The sequence below is a fragment of the Phoca vitulina genome, unplaced genomic scaffold, assembly GCF_004348235.1.
Source record: "Phoca vitulina isolate PV1807 unplaced genomic scaffold, GSC_HSeal_1.0 scaffold25, whole genome shotgun sequence".
Classification (NCBI taxonomy): Eukaryota; Metazoa; Chordata; class Mammalia; order Carnivora; family Phocidae; genus Phoca; species Phoca vitulina.
In genome coordinates, this window is record NW_022589728.1 from 42,572,591 (window position 1) to 42,595,879 (window position 23,289).

The window sequence follows — 23,289 nt, forward strand, 5'->3', positions numbered from 1 at the left end:
GGGAACCAAGGATGCTACTAAACATCCTACAATGTACAGGAAAGCCCCCACGACAAAGAATTATCCAGCCCAAAATGTCAATAGAGCTGATGTTGAGAAACCCTGTCCTATCCCTAGCTCCCACCTAGTATAAAGCACATAAAAAGCACACACCAAAAAAATTTTTTAAACTATATAATGAACAATAGATAAATGATCTTTTCAAGCCCAATTTCTTCTTTCATACAGTAGATGTAATAATACCTATGTCAGAGGGTTGTAGGGAGGATTAAAAGAGACAACATATGAACAATGGCTGGTACAAAACTGATGCTCCATCAGTGGTAGTTTATCCTAACAGTCAAGTGCATAAATTAAGTCACAGACCCAGATTGTTTTGGTGCTGAAATGAGTCTTAAAGACTTTGCAGTTAAACCCCTTCATTTTATAGGTGAGAAACCCCAATCTATAAAAGCTAATGACTTGCCTAAATTGTTGGCATCAGATCTGAGTTTCCAGTTTAGTGGCAAACCACATTTTAAATGCATGCATAAGAAAGGAATTATAAACTGACTCTTTTGTAAACCAAATAATTATCATTCTTTGGGGGGGGGATTTGGCTTGTAAATATAGTTTTCATTTTTATGTATAAAATTTTCTTTAAAATAGTTAGAACACAAACAGAGCAATGACTCAACTGAATAATGTTACTGTAAGTTTCACAGGGATTTATTTTGAAATTACATTTTTGGCATTTATGCAAAAATAGGCAAATGTATTAAAATACAAAGTAAAACAAATAATACATACTTTTGACTGTAGGAGAGATAGAGTCAGAATCCAGAATAACAATCTAAATAGTTTGTCATAATACATAAACCCCTCAAATATTAACAGACTTTCTGGAATCTATGCTCAAAATTAACTGCCTTGTAATGATTCCACTCTTCTTCCCTGCTCAATTGCTAATACATACAATGACATTTCTTAGCAAAATATAATTCAGAGGCACCATCCAGTCTGAGATCTCAGATTCTAACATGTTATGACTTTTAATATGAACACCAGTATAACCAGAATTTAAACAAATTATGGCAAATAAATTAAAACATTTATATTTTAACATCTATAGACTTTATTAGGTGTTCCTTATACAGTCATCTGGTATGTTTAAAGAGTGAGCAATCATATAAAAGGAAATATGGTCATAACTGATTGAAGTAATAAAATCCTGAAACTAAATAACATCTCATAATTCATTGCACAGCATATATTAGATTTCATTACATCAGTATATAGCTTAGTTGTAAATTCTCCTGATGGCCATAAACCTCTAAGGTGTTGTCATCCTGAAAAATGAAGGGGAGGGAGTTGGTGGGGCACAGAATGAATAAATCTTCAATCGCTCTAGTGTGTTGTACCTTGAAGTTGTAAAGTTGTAGTGCATCGCCACCTAGTGGCAGAATTTAGTACCTTATTCTAACAAGGGACCTTTCCTTGTATTTTCTGAAGTTGCGTGATTCAGTCACCCTTCAACTCTGTTCATCTCTGATACCATAGTTCCTAAAATTCATGTCACCCATACAGAGTAAACTCAATTCCCTTCATCCTCCAAGTTGTCCCGGGTTTGCTTAGTACAGTTTTTATGTTTGCCTAACTTTTAAATTCCAAGTACTTTGGTTATTTTCAAAGCCACACACAGGATGTCTGTATTAACAAAACCCCATCATGTTTGTGAATGTAGAAGGATTATTATGACTGTAGGAATGTTGGGCTTTGGCCCAGTTTTTATTCTTATTAATGAGTCTTTTAGAAAGTCAGAATTAGTGCAGAATTAATGCCTTCAAGGGGAATCCTTAAAGTAAACATGAAATCCTTACCAAAATCTACACTTGGGATTTTATTAAGATTCTAGAGTTTTAAAACAGGTCATGGTACTGTTAGTGAAGGTTCCTTCACTAACATGTCAGCACCATTCATAGAGCGTCACATGAACGTTTAGGCTGCGAGAACTCTGTTTGGGAATGTTACCAAACATTGCTGTGCAGTTTGGGATTACCAGAGTCAGTATTTGGGGACCTGAGGCCCCATCATTCCTTACTCTGCTTCCTATACCTGGACACCATGAAGGTTGAGTGAAGCACTACATCAGTGAGCATAAGCTAAGTGTTGTATGGAATTGCAAGGAACAGAAAAACAAAGTAACAGATCTGAGTTTAAGCACCTGAGAGTAAGCAAATCTATCTTTCTTCGAGGACTAGGAAGCCATATATTCAAAACCTAAATCAACCTCAAACTTTGAACAATAAAAGATATCAAACATTTTACGCTGTACAAAGTAAACTAGCAGGATGTGAAATATTGGAAGTTTAAAAAACACTGCCGGGGCGCCTGGGTGGCTCAGTCGTTAAGCGTCTGCCTTCGGCTCAGGCCATGATCCCAGAGTCCTGGGATCGAGCCCCACATCAGGCTCCCTGCTCCGCGGGAAGCCTGCTTCTCCCTCTCCCACTCCCCCTGCTTGTGTTCCCTCTCTGGCTGTCTTTCTCTCTGTCAAATAAATAAAACCTTTAAAAAAAAAAAAAAAAAACAAAAACAACACTGCCAATCCAAAAGGCCAAACGGGAAAGCCTTGGCTGGGCTCCATCCCAATCAAGCTGTCATATGGGTCCAATTCCACCTGTCCTCACCTCGGGTAAATGGTATTTCATTCAAGGCCAGACATCCAAAGGGGGTAGATGGACCAGAAATGAGAATGCCACATGGCAGGTAGAGGAAAGGAGCTCAGGACCTGGGCCTCGACTACTCCACTACTAGACTTGATGGTCCTCAGCATTTCCCCAGAATATTTATTCTCCCTTCTATTCACATAGAGGAGCACAGAAGCTAACCCTTCTAGTGCTTGCCATGTGCCAGGAACTATTCTAGGTGCTTGGCATGTAATGAAGTCAGGTAATTTTCACAATATCCCTGTAAAGTAGGGTCTATCATGAGCCCCACTTTAGAGCTGAGGAAACTGAGGCACAGAGCAGTTAAACCAGAGTCCTATAGTTACACAGTAAGTAAGTGGATTCATATCTGGGCATTTCTGAATCCCTCTATTCTTTTTTTTTTTAATATATATATTTTTAATTTACTTATTTGACAGAGAGATAGAGAGCACAAGTAGGCAGAGCGGCCAGCAAAGGGAAAGGGAGAAGCAGGCTCTCTGCTGAGCAGGGAGCCCAATGTGGGGCTCGATCCCAGGACCCTGGGATCATGACCTGAGCCGAAGGCAGCTGCTTAACCCACTGAGCCACCCAGGCGCCCCTGAATCCCTCTATTCTGTCTGCAGGATGATGAGCCTCTGTATTTCAGATTTTCCCATGCTGATTTTTCAGAGTACAGCTTTTGGTAACAAAATGACCCTCTCTTCAAATGAAAAGATTTCACTGACCAATTAACAAAATTCTCACCCCTTCAACTATTCTTTCAATGGGTTAGATACTGTTTCTATTTTCTCTCTTATTCTTCATAACAAGCAGAACAATACTGATAATTATAATTAACAGTAAAAACATCGATGTAGTGTTCTATGGTTTTCAAAGAACTTTTGCATACTTTTTCCATTTAGAAGAATAAGGTCATTAAGTGACGTAGAAAAGCCTTACAGTTTGGCTAGAAAGAGCTCTCACAAAGTCACAGATTGCCCTACTGTCACGCCTCATTTTCTGCCTTGAGCAGGTGGATGACCCAGTTCCTCCTGTTACACCTTAACCTTGGTCAGCTGTTTGCCCCTGTCTTTCAGTGGAGCCCTTAGGCTTGCTGTAAATATCAACAGCATTCACAAGCATAGTCCCTAAGTATAATGTCGTGGCCTCCCTCCACCCCATCCTTCCCACACGCCTTTGTAGGGGTCCGGTGGGAGATGCTTCAGCTCTGGTCTCCTTGTAAAGGTGCACACTGGACGCTTAGTTGAATGATTATCAGACTCCTGCAAAAGTGATCTTGAAGTTAAAGGAGCCTCTGGAGAGTCCAAGTCAAGGAAATTCTCTGAGGATACAAATGCTTTTAAAAACAGGGGTTCTGGACAGTCCATTTTCTCAACCTTCTTCTGCCAAGCAGGACTACGTTGAAACCTCCTCCCACTGTGACCTGATATTTTTCTTAAGAACCTCCAGAGAATCTTGATCTTGCTTGGGTGGTTTTCTGTCCTTGCAGTACTAGCAAATTCACTGGCAACAAAGGAAATACAAGGGCACAGCCTACCTGCTGTTCTTCAGTCTGGTCTTCCTTATTCACCTGAACATGTTTTAGAAAAATTGTTCAGTCTTATTGCTAGCTACCTTCTCACCCATAAGAGCCTGGGGCAGGGGGCTCAAGCAAGGCAAGAGATCCTATGACCTACAGCTTTTGTGCCAAGAACACAAACATCTGCTATTGCTTTTTCTACTGTAAAAGTGATTGCTACTCAATTATAAAAAATCGACTATCAGAGAAAAGGAAAAATACAAAACCACCCTTACTCACTAAAAGATAACCACCACTGTTATCTTGATGTTTCCCATCTTTCCTTAACAAAGAGTTGGGGATTTTGTTCCACCTAGTTGTATCTTTCTTCACATAATATCACAAGAAGTTTCAAAGTTTTAAAACTATCTTCATAAATATACTTTTCCCACTCAGCACAGCTTACTTAAGCATGTCCTATTATTGAAAACTTACATTGTTTGGTTTTTCACTCTGATAAGCAATGCTGCAATAAACATCTTTTTCATAAAGCAGCACTGCATCACAGTTTTGGAGTCAAACATTATTTCTGTGGATGCATGACTTGGGGCAAGTTGCTTGTCCTCTGTAATTAAGCTTTAGTTTGCTCATTTGCAAAGGAGTAACGTGCCTATCTGACTGCATCGTTGTGAGACCAATGATCATGAAGTGCACAGTGCCTCATGTAAAATAATCATAATCACTCAATATAATGGTGGCTGCTATTGGAATTATTTAGATTTTGCCGTTCTTGATACATATTGCCAAAATGCTATCCAAATGGGTCATATGCTTATTAATACCCATCAGCAATGTATGAGATACAAATTTTTTTGAAAAAGTGTGAGAGGAAAGAAATTGAATCACTGAGACACCGGGTGGTCCTTGGTTGTCAGAATTTATCTTAGTTGCTTCATTAGGCCTGATAAGGAAGCATCTTGACACAAAAAACTTAATAATCAACTAAGCATATGTAGTCCACTAAACCATTCTCCAACACTAGCATCTACCGCCATCTTCATGTTTCTCTGTGATTTGTCATACTGTACCAACAATGTATGCAACCAAATGGATTGCCAAATCAAATCATAAATCTTATAAAATATTAAGTATGTTAAAGGAGAACTGCTTTTACCATGACCAAGACCATTATCAAATGAGGACTCATCCAACTTGGACCAGACTAAAGAAAATTGGCAAGAATGATCAGGCGTTTCAGAAAATACTGTGAATGTGAAAGAGGAGGCTCTTAGAGAATTTAATGAGGCTAATATTTTAGATATTTTAGCAAAAAAATTAAGACATTCATGTTCATGTTGTAAAAGACAATCATAAATGACTGTCAAACATCATAACCCATTTTGTGAAAAAAAATATATACTTTTGATTCTGCTTCAGGAATTTTAAATATAACCCCAAACTTGCTCTTCACACTGTAGTTCTGTTCTCTGAGGGAAGATCCCAGTCAGATGCTCTCTCTGCACACAGCGGAGGCTCGTGGAACCTTGCACAGGCTGCAGGTCCTACACAGCTCCTTCCGCTGAAGCATTTTAGAATTCAGGGGTGGGAATGACATTATTGAATGGTTCTAATTTATATAACCTTAACACTTTTACTTTGTATTTTTGTCAATTTTTTTAACGTCTAGTTTTTGTTTTCTAATACACATATTAACACAAGAGCACATGTATGTATCCTACACAGACCCATATTGGGACCACATACATAACTTCTTTAAAAAGGATAGGATGTAAAATCAGTAATATTCAGAGAGCAGTGGTTGGAAAGTGCTGTTTACCAATCCTGGCAAACGAGGGGGTGAATCCTCTTTTCATCGGGTACCTTGCAAAGTCTGACAGCCAATATGTTAGAGTGCTGTTCGCTTTACACACCGTAAAGTCACGGGCACTCATTTCTTGCTCTATTGCATCCCTGCCAAGTGAGGCCCTGAGGGGACTTCTAAGTATCTTGCTAATCTACAAAGGCAATATAAAGGGGACTATTCTACTTGCAAGAACGTTATATTCTTCAGTAAATTCAGATGTTGTCCAACCAGTGAGGAAAGTTGATTAAAATGGACTCCCTGAGCTTCAGGAAACACTAACTAAAAAATACCTTAAAAGTCTAGAAAGCATCCTAACAGGTAAGTAAATTCAGTAGTTATTCAGAATAAGATTTAGAATTCAAACACTCCAATAATCACCATAGACATTTATTTAAAGTAATACATTTGCAGCTCAGATAGTCCTAAATTGTACATTTCAGGTTTATTCAACTTCTTAAAAATATTTGAGGGCAGCTGCAACCACAGATTTCAACTCCATCATTATTTCTTTGCCCATTCTTCTCTCTCTTTTCTTTCCCGAATAACTTCTTTCAGATATGGTTCAAGATAGAATTTATCCTAAAGAATGAATAAAAAAAAAAATTATATGCAGCCATCACATACTGATATATCCCAAACACTCAAGAGGTCTTCGACAAAAGAAATTCATCAAAATTAATTCTTATTTCCAACTTAAGAAAATATATTTTCAAGCAGACTAAGAACTGTCTGCTTTTCTAAAATGTAAAAACCCACAAAGATCTTGTAATAAGTTGCTTTGATAGGTTGAGAGGGGAAAGTCTGCCAGAGAAGAAATGAGAGTAGAAGCTTTTGCCTTTTTTTTTTTTTTTTAAAAGATTTCATTTATTTATTTGACAGAGAGAGAGAGACAGCGAGAGAGAGAACACAAGCAGGGGGAGTGAGGGAGGGAGAAGCAGGCTTCCGGCCAAGCAGGGAGCCCGATCTGGGTCTCTATCCCAGAACCCTGGGATCATGACCCGAGCCGAAGGCAGACGCTTAACGACTGAGCCACCCAGGTGCCCCTTTTGCCTAATTTCAATGCAGTTTAAGGGGTGAGGGTTTACTTCAGAGTCCTTCCTGGAAGCCAGAGGACCACTCTATGGGCTGATCACATGGATACCAACATTTTTCCATCTGAGCAGGAAACATTGTAGAGGGAGAACAACGACCCATAAGACAGAGGATCTGGACTCTAGCCCAGGATCTCTATATTAGAGACCTGCTTAGTGATTCTGGAACAGTCCGTCCCCTTTAAGTCACAAAGTAATTATCTCTAAAATGGAGTTAACATTTGCTCTATTAACCTCACTGGACTGTCATGAGGATATTTATTTGACACAACCTTAAGAACTCTAAAGCACTATACAAATGAGTGTTTCTGTTTCTAATGCTTAATGCTTAGTGGCCAATATTGTCAGATACATAAAAGCTGAGCTACCTCCTCATATTTTGTCCACTGCTCTTTAGGCAAGATCTGATGTCTCATGGTCAGGTCCAGTGCTCTCTTAATGCGAAACATCCTGTCGTTATAAAGGTTCTCAGGAAGCCTTCTTATGGCCTCTTTCACATCATCATTCTCATATATTGTATCATCTCTCATTAACCCTGTGACAGAAAACAAGAGAGTCAGATTGAATACACATCTCAAAAATCAGATTTTTAAAAAAAAATGAGTGAAATATGTTTATGACATAACTTAAGATTCAGGTGAAATATGTATGCATTTCATACATAATAATGGGTTTCTTTTTTTTTAATTTAAAATCAATTAATTAACATACAGTGTATTACTAGCTTCAGAGGTAGAGTTTAGCGACTTATGAGTTGTATATAACATCCAGTGCTCATTACATCAAGTCCCCTCCTTAATGTCCATCACGCACTTAGCCATCCCCCCAACCATCTCCCCTCCAGCAACCCTCAGTTTGTTTCCTATAGTTGTCTCCTGTGATTTGTCTCCCTCTCTGATTTTGTCTTATTTTATTTTTTCCTTTCCTTCATAATGGGTTATTTCTTAAATGGTATTGTAGAAACAGTCTTTTAAAAACCTGACACAAAATTCACATTTTATCTAAAATAATTTTAAAAATATCTAAAGTATCTACTTTGTTTTTAAACACACATCAATAAATCACATCTCTATTTTCTTATACTTTGAATCTGAGATCAAGGTATTAAAGAACCTTAAGATGACAGTGTACTAAGGAACCAGTAACATTTTTTTTAAATATAATTTTTATTTATTTATTTGACAGAGAGAGAGCACAAGTAGGCAGAGCGGCAGGTAGAGGGAGAGGGAGAAGCAGACTCCCCGCTGAGCAGGGAGTCTGACGTGAGGCTCGATCCCAGGACCCTGAGATCATGACCTGAGCCGAAGGCAGCCGCTTCACCAACTGAGCCACCCAGGCGCCCCCAAGGAACCAGTAACATTTAATGATGCTTCTGTCAAGCTTCAATTAAAAAAAAGATGAAGTTCATGGCAAATTATAAAGATCTAAAAAAATTCAGGTATCCAATGATTTGAACATTTGACAATTTTAACATTTGAGAAATCTCTTACTTTCAAAGTTCATATAACTTAAATTTTCAAATGCCAAATGGAGGAGTTGGGAGAGGGAGCGTGCATTAAGGAAAATGTACTGCTACCATATTTCAAGAATGTAACTTATTTCCACCTCAAACATCTGAGATGACTGATTCTATTACTCTCTTCTCAAAATAATAAAAAGGAAATGATCGAACAATAACATGTGACTTAATTTTACAATTTTCTAATGTACACAGGTACAATTAGTTAAGCTGTTTTTGGGAATCATAACAACTCTTGCAAAAGCTAGTAAAAACCCAGGCATTAGGTTGGTTGTCCATAATGGAACATCCATAGATGTTTACACACACACACACACACACAGTCTAAATCATATATATACTATATGTATATATTATGATTAGTATAGAATCATATATACAATATAGATAGCATAGAATCTATATATATATAATCTGTAATATAACTTTAAATGATTTCAATATTTGGATTTTACTGTAATTTACTTATAAACAGTGGCTCAAGAACATCTTTGTAGCTAAATCTTTGGGCAATATTTAAATTATTATCTAAATTATTTCATTAGGATGAATTCCTAGAAGTGAGACTGTGGGTCACATGGCATATACATGTTTAAGACCTATGATATGAACTATATATAAAGCAAAAAAAAAAAAGAAAACCAAGGGAAAAAACAGATACTCACCCAGTTTATTGAACCCTGCGGCATTGTAGTACCATTTTCGAATACCCTCCAGCCACCGGCCTGATGCTGCAACTGATATTGTCACACTGTTAGTTGCTACGATTCACTTATTATACTATATGAACACCTGGAGAGGCAAGCAACCAGTACTCTTATAGTTACCTTGTTAGAGAATGCAAACATAGGAAGGAATTTCCTTTTGAAAGTATATATTCTGTATACTGTAGATAAAAACTGCTTATTTTATCTATGAGCAAAAGTGATTAGAGGCTAAAAAAAAATGGGCAGCAAGTCATGGGAAAAAAGGGTAAACTCAAACACATGATGTACAAAAGAGCTACAGTAGTTATTAGCACTCCAGCCTCTTCACGTCAAGTATCCCATCTTTTATGTACCCCTGCTACCATCAGAACTGAATGGGTAGGGTGTGGGACTGGAACTCGGAACTCCATCTTCTCCAATTTCAGAAATAAATTACAGGAAATAAACGTAAACTTTTCTTATCAAGGGAGTTGGAGTTATATGTAAAGACGGTAAGACTTCAGGATAGGTTGGCAAGTCTCAATGACCTTCATCTTCCAAAATCTTTATTCTACATTACCTTTACTTCACTTGCCTAGCCTCTTTAAAAATATATGTATTTCTGGAAGGATTTTTGATACCATTAGCCAGTCATTTAATAGTAATATGGATTAGTAGAAGAAGCCCATTTTCCTCCTCCCAAGTAGCTAACTTTCCAACAAGGAAATGGATATTTGAAAATGGATGAGAAGAAATAGATAACATTAAAGTTCTTCGGGGAGGACTGAGCCTGATGGGATAACCCAGTAGGGGCTAAGGGCAACATGATAGTGCCTGATGTTCGTGGGAGAGATGTGTTAAGAAGGGGAGATAGAGCAAATTTAAATTTTCTTTTAAAATTTTGTCTGGGGCTAGCCTCTCACCAAGGCATGAAAGCAAACTCTTTTATTCCAACCCCTCCTCATCCCTACTCCTTAGCATATCACAGATTACACAGCTTTGGTAAATCTCCTTGAAAATTAAGCACCATGTAGAAGATTGCTCCTAGAAAAACAAGTACCAAAGAGTCAACAATCTACAAACATACTTGTAGAAAACAAATGATCTGTATACATATTTGCCATTGACGGTGATGATTAATATTCATTGAACACTTGTGTGCTAGGCACTATCCTATCTGCTTTACCCACATTGGCTCGGTTTATTTACAACACGCCTGTCCTCGCAGAAGAATAAGGTTTACAGAACTTATCCTACCCAAGATCAGAGCCAGCTAGTGACAGGGTCGAGACCAGGTCTATCTAGTTCTCAAACACAGGACAGAGCAGAGTGCCTTCTATATTTGTCAAATTAATGAAACAACGAATTCCTAAATGTCTCCCCCACTCCCCAAAAAGTTCAATGTCATTTAGATTAACGGATTTTTCAGGCAATCTGATGTTTCACCATTGCTGAGGGCGAGGAGAAAGGGGCCAATATCATTTAAAGGCTACTCCAATTTATACCTCCAGAGGGCAGAGACCGGCAAAAAAGGTGCGGGGGAGGGAAAATCCTTGGTGTTCACGATCTGTTTTAAATATTCCGGTAATTTCTGTATTCTATTGCATAATAAGTATGTTTGTTTTAGTGCCTACAGTAAATACAAACTTCTCCAAATCTACAGACCGAGCTGACGTTCCAGATAAGCAAAAATTAATCTGAAGCTTCGCTGTAACACTGGCTCAGCTGCCCTGAATTCCGTTTGAGAAGGGCGAGGGGTGGAAGGAAGTTTGCAGACCTATTTCCTCCGGTCACTTTGCCTCGGTTACCTGATCAGCGTAAAAGGGAAACTAATACCGCCCTCGTCACACTGGCAGGAGAATTTATCGCACACGACAGGGCTAGACTCACGGCAAGCACTCGGTTCATTTTGGTCGAAAGTCACGCACTATTATCTCCTAGTGTCCTTGAACACTTCTAAGGCCGAGGGAAAGGCCTGCCGAGCACGGGCAGCTGGAATGGCAGGGCTATCGGAGGCACCGCGGGCACCTTCACCGACAGCAGATCCACCTTCAACCCTTCGGGTGAGCCCGGCCGGCCTGGGGACAGTAAGAGGGTGGGGGAAAGGCGCCCTTTAGGCTGGAGCGGAGCCTCCACCTTCCCTGACGTCGCACACCTAGCCACTTAGAGGAAGCGGAGCAATTTACTGGAAGAATAAGAGGCTGAGTGTGGCAATGCCTGTCAGGGAGGCCACCAGGTACTTACCCGCAGGCCTGCTCGCCATTTTGACCCGAGGCTGCAGCGTTGCCTGCTGGGTAAGTCCTGGAGGACGCTCTGGGCCCTTGCGCAGGCGCCTTACGTCGCGTCGCCTGGCGAGGAAGGACGCCCGCGCAGGCGCAGTTTCTGGCAGCCGACTTGGGGCACCTGCGCCTGCGGTTTTTTCCGCATGAGTCCTGCCGATGTAGCAGGGCAGGCATTTTGCGCGCTCCGTTCCATGAACCATTTCGTGTGACCTGATGGGAAGAACATTAGGCAAGGAATAAGGGGCTTTAGCCTGGGTTCTGTGATGGACGAGCTGTGGGAATTTAGGGAGTATTTATTGCGCCCTTTGTGCCAAGCAACGCGCTAAGCGTTTTACCTGCGTATTATTTTAATTCTCATTTAGTTCTAAATCCGTGAGGTAAGTACTATGATTATCCCCATTGTAGAGAGGAAACAGGGGCTCAGAAAGTTGGGATAAATTGTCCAAGACTACACAGCTAGGAAGAATCCAGATTTATCTTCTAGTATCAGAGGATCCGGGTAAAACTTTGGGACTCCTTAATTCTAGGGCCATACACCACACTACTAATCCAGGAGACACTAACCCTCTCTGGCCTTCCGTTTCTCCAGCTTGAGGTCTACACCAAACCATTTTCGTGGTAGGTTAGGTCAGCACACACGAAAAATTTAATACTAACCTAAGATACAGAGCAGAATTTGTGTGTGATTTTAAGATAAAAGTATACCCTCAAGGCCTCAGCCCCAACATGTTAAGTCTAAGGCATTAAAATCTAGGGACAGAAACGATTATAGTGTGACTGACTCATTCAGTTCCTAGTGACCTCCTACCACCATTACTGTCATGGTCAGCTCAAATTGCCATAACAAAACACCACAGACTGGATAGTTTAAAAAACAAATGTATTTCTCACAGTTCTGGAGGCTGGAAGCCCAAGATCAAGGCGCAAGAATGGTCACTTTCAGGTGAGAGCTTTTCCTGTGGGTTTTAGAGGACTGCCTTCTCATTGTGTCCTCACAGGGCAGACTCTTTTGTACCTTACAAGGACACTATTCGCATTATGAAGGCCCTATCTCTAAATGCCATCACATTGGGGGTTAGTGTTTCAACACGACTTCTGGGGAGACACAATTCAATCCATAACAAGAACCCACGAATATCTACTTTTGTTTACTTCAGGCTTAAGCGGAGAACTGGGACCATATAGAGAAATCCATCTCATTGTAAATTCAGAAGGTTAGATTCAGTGGTCCTAGTCACATTCCAGTTCTAAACTTTTGTTGCCTTCCCCTTTTTTCTTCTTTGTGCCACCACATTCTCACATTACTCAGTCCCGTATGCAGCACTAAAAACGTGAATGTCTGCTCCCAGACTACGCTAGCCAAGGTGAAGTCTGAAAGACGTGAAGAAGTGCAATACATTTAAACACTGGCACATTGCTTTACAAGAAGTACTCAGTAAACTCTTGTTTCCTCATTACCCTTAAGTTTCAGCTTGCTGGTTACGCGGTGAAGGTGGTAAGAGAAGGAAGACCTTGTCAAGAGATCAGATGCCCAAGACTGTCAAAAAAATCCAGCTCCTAGAGGTATTGAGCCTAGAGGTCCTGGATGTTTGCTGGCAGTCATTAGTATTGATTCAAAAATTGTTTGATTTCCCTCCGGGCACGTGGGTAGGATTGCATTTCTCTGCTCCCTTAAAGCTAGGCATGGCTATGTGACGCTTTGGCCAAGAAAAATGTGATTAGTTTTTAAGAGCAATTCACATTCTTTTCCCCTTTCATAGATTGGCTACACTTAAGACACAGTGGAGGCTCCATCAACCTCTGTCACTAAAGATGATAAGGAGCAGAGCTTTTTTAGTCCCAAGTAGGATATGTATGAGATAAAAACTTCCGTGGTTTTAAACCATTTAAGGTTTGGGGTACCTGGGTGGCTCAGTCGGTTAAGCATCTGCCATCGGCTCAGGTCATGATCTCAGAGTCCTGGGATGGAGTCCTGCGTCGGGCTCCCTGCTCAGCAGGTTCTGCTTCTCCTTCTCCCTCTGCTCCTCCCCCCGCTCATGCTGTCTCTCAAATAAATAAATAAAATCTTTAAAAAGAAACCATTTAAGGTTTTAGGACTGTTCATTATAGCCTGTTCTGACTGATATAAGTGGTTTGTTAATAAAGGCAAAATGAGGTTCTGAGCCATAGAAAGACCAGTGGGATGGTTCCATGCTTTGTTTTTTAGCTGAGCCTTGTTTCCTGTGTATTGATCTCATCCATTAGAGAACTCCATGAAGGCCCGTATCTATGCCACATTCACCACTACATTTTAGGAACTCAAATGTCTGTTGGGCAAATGAATAAAATATCTAACAGGAAGGCCCTCATCAATTATAAATTTAGTTTCTTATGAGGCTTCCAGATCTACAGCACATCACAGAACCCTGGTGCACAACAAACTGCCCCCAAAGTTAGTGTTTTAAAAGTTTTTTATCCCAATTCTGAATTCAGCTGGATAGTTCTGCTCCATGTTGCATCTGCTGAGGCTGAAATGTCTAAGCTTCCCCCCCTCCCCCCCATGTCTGGTGCTCCGTTGGCATGACTGGAATAGCTGAGGTTTGGCCAGACACCTCTTTCTCTCCACCTCATTTCTCCGAGTCACCCAACCTCTTTACATAGTGGCTCAGGGTTCCAAGAGCAAATGTTTCAAGAGGACAAGCCCCACTGTGCAAGTACTTATCTAGCCTCTGCTTGATAATGTTTCAGGGACCAGGTCTCATTGGCCCAGAGTCAGTATGGAAGGGGACAAGGAGAACAAATACCAGGGTGGTTCACTGGAAGCCACCAGTGTTAACTACCCACCCAAGCTTGTGATCCCAAGGCAGATAGCTGAAGTCACAATGCCTTGTTTTACAAATAAGGATCTGACCCAGAGGTTAAATTATTGGCCCAGGATTACAAGTCTAAATGATAAATGGGGAAAAGAGTATCAGTTCATGCTGTAAATCTTTGCATACTGGCAATAAGTCAGAGGTTTGTTATGGTCTTTTACCATATGTCTCATTGCCCTTTACTTATCTTCACACTAGTCCCCTCCTTCCCACCCCCCCAATCCTTTTTTCTTTCCTGATTCTCGGTAGCCAATTTGTGGGCAACTCTGAATATCTATGCTCAGGAGGATACAGCACAGATCATCCAAAATGGAATGTGTTTTGTAGCATTATCTACGTGAACAGTAGCTATTAGGTGAATAATAATATAGCATGCTCCAGAAACTTCTAACATTTCGAAGAAAATAAAGAGGTCTTGTGAGGAAACCACTTTAGAAGGCCTGCGAATACCAGGGGGAAACCTCTGTCCTCATCCTCACCAGAAGGACAGACAGTGTGCCAGCCCATAGGAAAGTGACTCTCACTCCTCCTCTCAGCTTGCTGTGGTTTAAGTTCTGTCCTCCGAGAAGGAAGGAAATGGTCGAGTTGAAGAAAATTAAGTCACCAAGAACTTGTAAGAAAGATCTGCCACAAGTGTACCCAAATTCACAATATCAAGAAATTGTTTCCAGCATCAGTAGAGGCCTGAGGCATTTATTTAAAAATATGTATCATTCATTCATATATACATTCATTTTATATTATTACATCTTAACATTCATCAAAAACTAAAGAGTTTTTAAGAATTTTTCAAAGTCTTGTACTGAGGCTTTGGCAATCTCTTCACAAAATATTTCATCAGGCACAGACACTAACTTGTCCAAAGAGATGTAGTTAGGTTTTGTTGGATCATATTGTGCTCTTCCTAAATAGGTAAGAAACAAATGCCTTTCTTTGACTTTAAACAACCTTGTATTAAATATCTAAAAAAGAAAAAAAAAAGTTTTTAAAAACAACATTGTGCACTGAAAGATGAACAACTAAAATGTTTATTTGGCTAAAAATTTTAATTAGGCTAATAATTATAAAGTAGTGACCACATGCTTAGTAACTATGATAAATGCCACAGGGTTTAAACCATATAGCTTTGGCTAAGAAATTATGATTAAAAAGAACAGAAAAATTATAAAGTAATTAAGGGCTATATTGCAGGCAAAGAACATTGGCTAATCCAGATGGAGGAGATGTTAAAATAGCAAATCCTCAGGCCCTGCCCCCAAAATACTCAATTTTTGTGGGGCCCACAGGTTCTCCAGGTGACTCTGGAGAGTCACTGGTGACTGATGTCAGAGGTGACTCTGATAACTGCCAAGTTTGAGAACCAAAGTTAGAAATCAAGGTCCACCGGCACCAAAAAGTTTGTAAGATTTCACAATCTTGTGAAGCTTCCTTATTTTTGTAAAATTCCTGCCTGCTCCCTCCCTCTGACTAGTATTAGAATGAAATGAACCTGGCCTCTAGGGGAGCAACTAGGGGAAGCACGTCTTTGTCTTGGGGTTAAAACTCCTAAGGAGTAGCATGAGTGGCAGCAACTTTAAAAAGGAATCAGAAACAGGTCAACCAGAACTGTTATTTGCAAGAGAAAATTCGTTTCATACCACTAAGTTTTTAAAGCACCAGCCAAAAATTTAAAGTCTATCAGTTCCCCCACAGTCCTGTCAGTTAATGTAGTGTTCCTTTTTTTTTTTTTTAAAAAACAATATTAGCCAGACCCCTATGAGTCTAAGAATCCCAAAAAGGAAGTCACAGTTCTATAACTGGGCTTCCCAGAAGCTAGGGTTTGGGGTGCCTAAAAGTCTGTGTTATTTAAACAAGTGATTTTGATGCATTTGGTCAAGTTCATAGTTTCCCCTACTTAGAAAGTTTCTGTCCATCTTTGAGACCCCACTCATTCTACTGACCACTCAAATGTCAGTTCTTAGAGTGGTAGAATATCCTAGTTAAGAGCATGGATTTTTAAACCCGACTGCCAGAGTTCTAATCTTGTCTCTGTTCCTTGTTACCTGGGTAACCATCTTTGGACAATCCTTTTATGCTTACTTTCTTCACTTGTAAAATCGGGATAATAATAGTACCTATCTCATATGATGGTTGTGAGGATTAAATGAATTAATACAAGTAAAGCAGTAAAGACAGAGCAGACACACAGTGAGCACTTAGTAGCTATCATTATTTCTATGATTTTCCTACCTCTTCTAAATTAAATTAATAAGTTCTATAAGGTTAAGACTTATCTAAGTCTAGGTTAAGGTAGACTTAGACTTAACTAAGTCTATCTGGTTAAGACTCTAACATTATGTAAATCAATTACATTTTAGAGACTTGTCTTCCACACTAGATTACAAATTCCACAAGAATACAGACCATGTCTGATTGATTTTTGTATCCCCAAATCAGATTATTTTATCATACTCTGTCACTGAATTATCTAACAGCCCAGGGGAAAACTAATTGTTACTGCTTTTTAGTTGAAGACCACTTACTTTACAGTTGTTCCAATAAGCCAAATTTGTACCCCTGCACTTTTAATAATGAATACATACACATTTGATGAAACAGAAAAACTCTCTATTGGGGCGCCTGGGTGGCTCAGTCGTTAAGCGTCTGCCTTCGGCTCAGGTCATGATCCCAGGGTCCTGGGATCGAGCCCCGCATCGGGCTACCTGCACTGCAGGAAGCCTGCTTCTCCCTCTCCCACTCCCCCTGCTTGTGTTCCCTCTCTCGCTGTGTCTCTCTCTGTCAAATAAATAAATAAAATCTTAAAAAAAAAACAAAACAAAAAACCTCTCTATTAAGGACCCATTCATAGTGAAGTGTGATAGGTAAATAAACATTGCTATTGTGAAGGAATTGTACCAAATGCAATCTAGTTCTGAGTTATATTAAAGCCATATTTCTTTTCCCTATCTTTATATCAAGAACACATGTAGCAACAGAGTAGGGGGATCACTCTAATGAAATTCAATCTTTCATTTATCCAGTGAATATGGAGTGTCTATTCACATGGCAAACAGGAAAGAAAGGATGACTTTGATGAAATTCAATCATTCATTTGTTCACCAAATACTTATCTAGTGCCTACTAAATGTCCCGTATAGTTCCAGGCACCGGGAATCCAGCAGTGTATAAATCCGAAAGGATCTCTGCTTTCAAAGAGTTAACATTCTTGTGAACAAGCAGATAATGTCACTTGCTAAAGAGGAAAGTCTGATTAGCTTGGAAAACATAAATATGGCTTTGGCACAATGGCAAACTAGAACTGTTTTATGCTTTTGTAGGAGATCATTACAATACGGCTCATTAACTAATGGATTTATTTATTCATTCATTCATTTATTCATTCATTTATTTATTCCAATTATTTAGAGAGACCACACGACTGGGGGGAGGGGCAGGAGAGAATCCCAAGCAGATTCCCTGCTGACTGCAGAGCCCACCGTGAGGCTCAATCTCAGGACCCATGAGATGATGACCTGAGCTGAAACCTAGAGTCAAGACACTTTAACTGACTGAGCCACCCAGGTGCCCCTAACTAATGGATTTAGATAGACTGTGAATGAAAAGTACATGCAGAATTGAAAGGACCTTTAAGGGAAGTGATCTTTTCTAATCTAGATGGGAGAAAAACACAACTGGGAATACGTTAGATTCCAACAGGCAGGATGAGCAATAGGTAACAACTATAGGGAACAGACTCGTCCCCTGTGTCTCCTATGGACATGTACATGTGTGCCCTAGAAGTTGTAAACTTTTCACAAGTGATCCCTTGACTTCGTTTGCTAGATGTGTTCTTGATTTAAAAGATGGGCAAAAGAAATATGACCTTACTACAACTGTCAGTCTCAGAACCAGAGTATATTGGTCCAATTCCTTCCCAAACAGCAAGTCATTTTTGCAGCGGAACAGCACTATGCACACAGAGCAGTTCTGGACGAAGGGCAATGAGAGCTTCCAGAGGGAGTTGTGCACTTGTTACCTGTGGGAACCTGACGATGAGGTGGTGGGGAATGCTCATCACATTGTGCACATAGTCAAAAGTCTCAGTAAGTTTCCTTTTATTTGCAGTCAACATCTTTGGGACTTTGGTGATCATATGTTGAATTTCATTATGTTTAAAACCTAGTTCAAGACGATATACCTAAAAGAAAGTAGAGTTGCTTGAATCACAAATGTAAACAGTTATTTTCCTAATATGCCAGAGGACACACTGATTATTTTAAAATCTGAAATGAGGACATTAAAATCTGGAGACAGCTATGCCAATGCCCTCAAGGGTCCATAGCTTCCTGCTTCTGGGGTATCCTGAATTTCAAGCCCCTCTCCTGAGACGAACTCTCACAGCATGGTGATCATCATGAAGATCACCAAAAGGAGCTATCATAACAATGAAACAGAATAATGGTGGATGTGGAAGGCCTGGTCAGGCTATCTGTATGGGCCCTACACCACAGACCAGCAGTTAAGATTTTCAACGTGTTTTTTGAGCCTCTGCTCCCAAGCACACTCACATACATGTTATCTGGAAAAACCACATGTCAAAATTCCAGACAGAGATGGTAAAACTAAATACCCAAATGTGTGTTAGGTCCTCTGCTCCCCTACCAATCCGTTCTTATTACTCTGCAGGCTATGCCCCCACTAGATTATGAGCCCCATGAGAGCAGGGACTATCTTCGAGCACAGTGCATGGGCAGGTGCTCAACAAAAATTTCTTCAACAACTGGACATCAAACACTTTAAGCACCTCAGAAAAACAGGCCTTCTATCATAGTTTCAAGTACGACTACAGCTTTGTATACTAACTAGTCAGCTGCCTTTGGCTTTATACTACTCGCCTGGAGGTAGGACAGTAACGAGTGTCTGGTATGTCCTGTGATAGAACTAGAGTGGGCAGTGGGCACAGTTCTAAGGAGAGCAATGTGCTGGCCACTAGGCTCTTCACAGAAGTCTTCCAGATCCAGCCTCCAAATCTCATCTCCCACCAAGGTGACATAAACCTGGAGTCTCACACTGGCAACAGACGCGGTTTCCAGGCATCGCCCAGATACCTAATGCATTACTCTAGGATTACTGGTATCGGCGTCTACAAGGTGATTTACGCATGTAACACCTGCTCAACGTGTGAACATATTATTAATTAAAATAAACTGCTTGCTAGATATTTATTGTATCATTTCCTATGTCCATCTTTTTAGAAATAATTTCTTTCACAATCTAGTGTTAAGAAGACAGTAGCAAAATCTATCCTCTTCTTAAGCACTTAAAGAAAGAAGCTGATTTCTGAAAATCTTAAAGTCGACCTACCTTCATGTTTTCTTTCACGGGCTCCAGACTTCCAGTTAGTAGCCTTGGGAGACGAACTACCAGATCTCTAGTCTATAGTTATAAAACAATCTATTATTACTATACATGCACATTCAACTAGTTTGGGAAAACAAGGCATTACTAGGAACACAAAACTAAAATTCAAAATATGAGCTAGGAACCCTGAAAATACATAAACTTAATACTGTTTGAGGGAAAAAAAATACTGAAAACAAAACTTAAGGCACCAACTTGATGGAATACTATAAAATGATACAGTTATACATTTAACCTAGTAGGGTAATTCATTCTTATACAAAAATACCAGGCATTTATAGAATTCATATGGACCAGGCATCTGTAAGAAACGTGAGATTTAAGCTTCTAAATGTAGCTCACATGGAAATATATAAATTCTCTTTTCTTTACCTTCTTCACGCTAAGTTCAAGTTCTTTCTGAAAAAATCCCAATCTGTTATCCAATCTTTCCACTGAAAAACTCAGCAAAAATGGCGCATTTCTGACCATCTGTGCTATGTGTGCCTTACTGAAATTTTTTGACTGCAGATAAGCCACTCTAGAGAAACAAACAAAAAATACATGTACATATGATTAACATTTACTAATGTCATGTACTTTCCAAAGTAACAAACAAACAAAAAAAGGATAAGTAAAAACATTCAATAATGGCCCAAATATGGTTAAAGCAAAATAAGCACCCATCCAATGATAGAATGGTTCCCATTTCTACTCAGAAACCAAATAATTCTGAAATCTACTAACAGATTCTCTTTTCAGTTATTTTATTACTTGGTAGAAAAAAATCAAATAGCTTCATTTAAGAATTCTTTGCTAAGAACATAAATCCATAAATTAAGAAAATAAGAGATTCCAAACTCTTTTTATAAAGACCCTCAAGCATAGCAGAAGTCGAGAGAGGAATTTTTTAGTTTAGCAAATTTACTGACTATGTATATTCGTAAATAATTTTTACTACGATTTCCATTATGCATTTTGTTAACAACTGAGAAATTTCCTGCTAAGTTTCTGGGACCCAAAATATGGTAGTAAAATATAGAAAGTTTGACTATGAAATAACATTATTGATTTTTAAAAACTTATAAACATAGTAAAAGGCAGTTTTATTAAATGCCTAAAATATACTAGGACATTATCTTGTTTAATTCTCACCAAATAAAACACAAGAAACAAAAACCCGTGAACCAGGTAAATTTTCCACATTGTATCTGAAGAAACATAGATTCAGAGAAGTTAAATAACTCCTCTTAGACCACCAGCTAATTAATGACCAAGCTGAGATTTGAACTCAGACATGCCTATGAGATTTCTATACCATGTACCACCAGAGCTTATATTTTATAAGTGACGACTACTCCTTTAAGGGACTCCCTTAGAGGACATGAGAGAAAAGACCGACAAATTTAACTATATAAAAACTTAAATGCAAGGCACCCCCCCTGCCCAAGCATTGACAAAGTCAAAACAAGTGACAAGTATTTACAACATGTCATGGGGAAATAACTAATTTTGTTAAAATACAGAAGAATGCTTACAAAAGAAAAAGACTTAATTTTAAAATGACAAAGGACATATGTGATTTATAGAAAAGGTGATGTAAATAGAAATTCAACAGAGGAAAAGATCCTCCAAACATCATTTCTGAAACAACACTGAGGCACTGTTTTTATCTATAAAATGAACTGAAACCATAAAGTTTGATGACTCTGTAATAGTGAGGGTAACAGAGAAACTGGCACTTCTATATGATGTTGGTGGGAGCGTAAACTGGAAAACAACCTTACAAAGGACAACTTGTCGATATCTATTAAGATTATAAATGCACATACCCTTTCACCTAGCAATTCCACTTCTAGAAATCTGCCCTACAGATATATAGCAGTATGTGCAAAATGATATATATATATATATACATGCACACACACACACACACACATATGGAGAGCCACTGCAGCCTTGTTGTGGTAGCAGTGACTGGAATCAAGCACCATGTTTATCGTGAGGGACTGGATGATCCACAGTATGAACTAAACTAGCATTAAAAAAAGAGGAAGTCCCAGTACAAAACTATCTCTAACATACAGTTAAGGTAAGAAAGTGGGGTGCAGAATAGTATGTATAAATGCTACCAGTTGTATGTATGTGGGTTCATGGGTATTTGTACACAGATATACACATATGCTTACATATGACAGAACATTCTTAGCAGGTCAAACAAAAAACCTGATCATAGTAGCTGCCTCCACAGATGGGTCTCAGAAAGTTAATGAGGGACAAATATAAGTAGGTGGGAAGGAGGATTACTTTTTGTCCCCCCCCCCTTTTTTTGGTCACAGCAAAAATCAATATCTGACTAAAACATTATCAAAACTGTTGTCTACCTTGTGATAATTTTTCTAATAAAAAACTAAGATATGCCCAGCCAAAAAAAAATTTAAATAATTAAATGCAAATTATTCATTTGAAAATAACTTTTTTATACATTTGAAATTTTCTTCACTCAAAGGAAAACAAGTATATGAAATCAATGCTATTACAGAAATCCTAGAAATAAGACTACTGTACATACCAGAGACAAAAGCTAAGTTCAATTAAATAAAGATTATCATACTCTTGCCTCTTACAGTAGCAGCTTATTTTTTGCTGTATGTGGATAAACCTATTAAAAAATTCCAAGTAATTAAAATAATGCTCCAGAGTTTAGGAACCATTAGACTATGCTGTCCATGAGAGAATATCCTCTCGTTGTTAGGAGCATGTGTGATCTTGAGCAAGTAACTTCAGCTTCTTTTAAACTCAGGTTTCCTTTACAGAATTAGGAGTAGGGAGACAGCATGGGGCAGTAGCGAGGATTCTGCAGTTAGACTAAGTGGGTCTGAATCCCAGCTCTGTCACTTACACTATCTGCGTAATCTTGGGCAAATTATTAAACCTTTCTGTGCCTCCCCTGGAAAATGGGGATATTAATAATAGTGGTGCAATAGTCAGCGGTATTGAAATAGCGCTGTATGGTGACAGATGGTAGCTACACATGTGGTGAGCACAGCATAACAGATAGCCTTGTACAGACTTGTTGAATCACTGATTCAACATTGTATGTCAACTATACTTCAATTTAAAAAAATAGTATTAGCATAGTAGGCAGTCTCTGACATGGCTCCCAATAATCCCCACCTCCTGGTATGCACACTTCCTTTGAATAAATCTTGAATAGGGCAAACTGGTTTTTGAATGGGGAGGGATCAGTGTTCCAGACAGCCAGGAGAAGCAGAGCTGGATATGTCAGACTGAGTTTCCTAGAATCATCCGTTCTCTCCCCTGTAATAGTCTGTCTGTATTATACCAGAAGGTAAGTCCCATGAAGAGAGAGGGTGTGCACGTTCTGTCTTTTGGGGTTCAAGTCTAGCTCAGTGCCTTGCATATACAGG

The 23,289-nt window shown here is 39.2% G+C and overlaps 1 protein-coding gene across 3 annotated transcripts in view; it reads right to left on the reverse strand.

Annotated features, from left to right (window-relative positions):
- Window positions 1-701: 701 nt before the first annotated feature.
- Window positions 702-23,289, reverse strand: part of MTERF3 (mitochondrial transcription termination factor 3) — a 33,132-nt gene continuing 10,544 nt past the window's right edge. Inside the window, exons 5-13 of one of the 3 annotated variants that reach the window (XM_032421792.1) lie at window positions 20,252-20,399; window positions 19,823-19,894; window positions 18,495-18,656; window positions 11,590-11,837; window positions 9,325-9,396; window positions 7,509-7,675; window positions 6,501-6,628; window positions 3,862-3,946; window positions 702-1,328 (exon numbers count right to left, since the gene is read on the reverse strand). In XM_032421792.1, coding sequence (XP_032277683.1) covers window positions 9,330-9,396; window positions 11,590-11,837; window positions 18,495-18,656; window positions 19,823-19,894; window positions 20,252-20,399 — 697 coding nt within the window. In that variant the 3' untranslated portion in view covers window positions 702-1,328; window positions 3,862-3,946; window positions 6,501-6,628; window positions 7,509-7,675; window positions 9,325-9,329. Of the gene's footprint in view, window positions 1,329-3,861; window positions 3,947-6,345; window positions 6,629-7,508; window positions 7,676-9,324; window positions 9,397-11,589; window positions 11,838-15,139; window positions 15,442-18,494; window positions 18,657-19,822; window positions 19,895-20,251; window positions 20,400-23,289 lie in introns of those variants that run through there. The other 2 variants (XM_032421791.1, XM_032421793.1) reach the window with 2 other exon arrangements.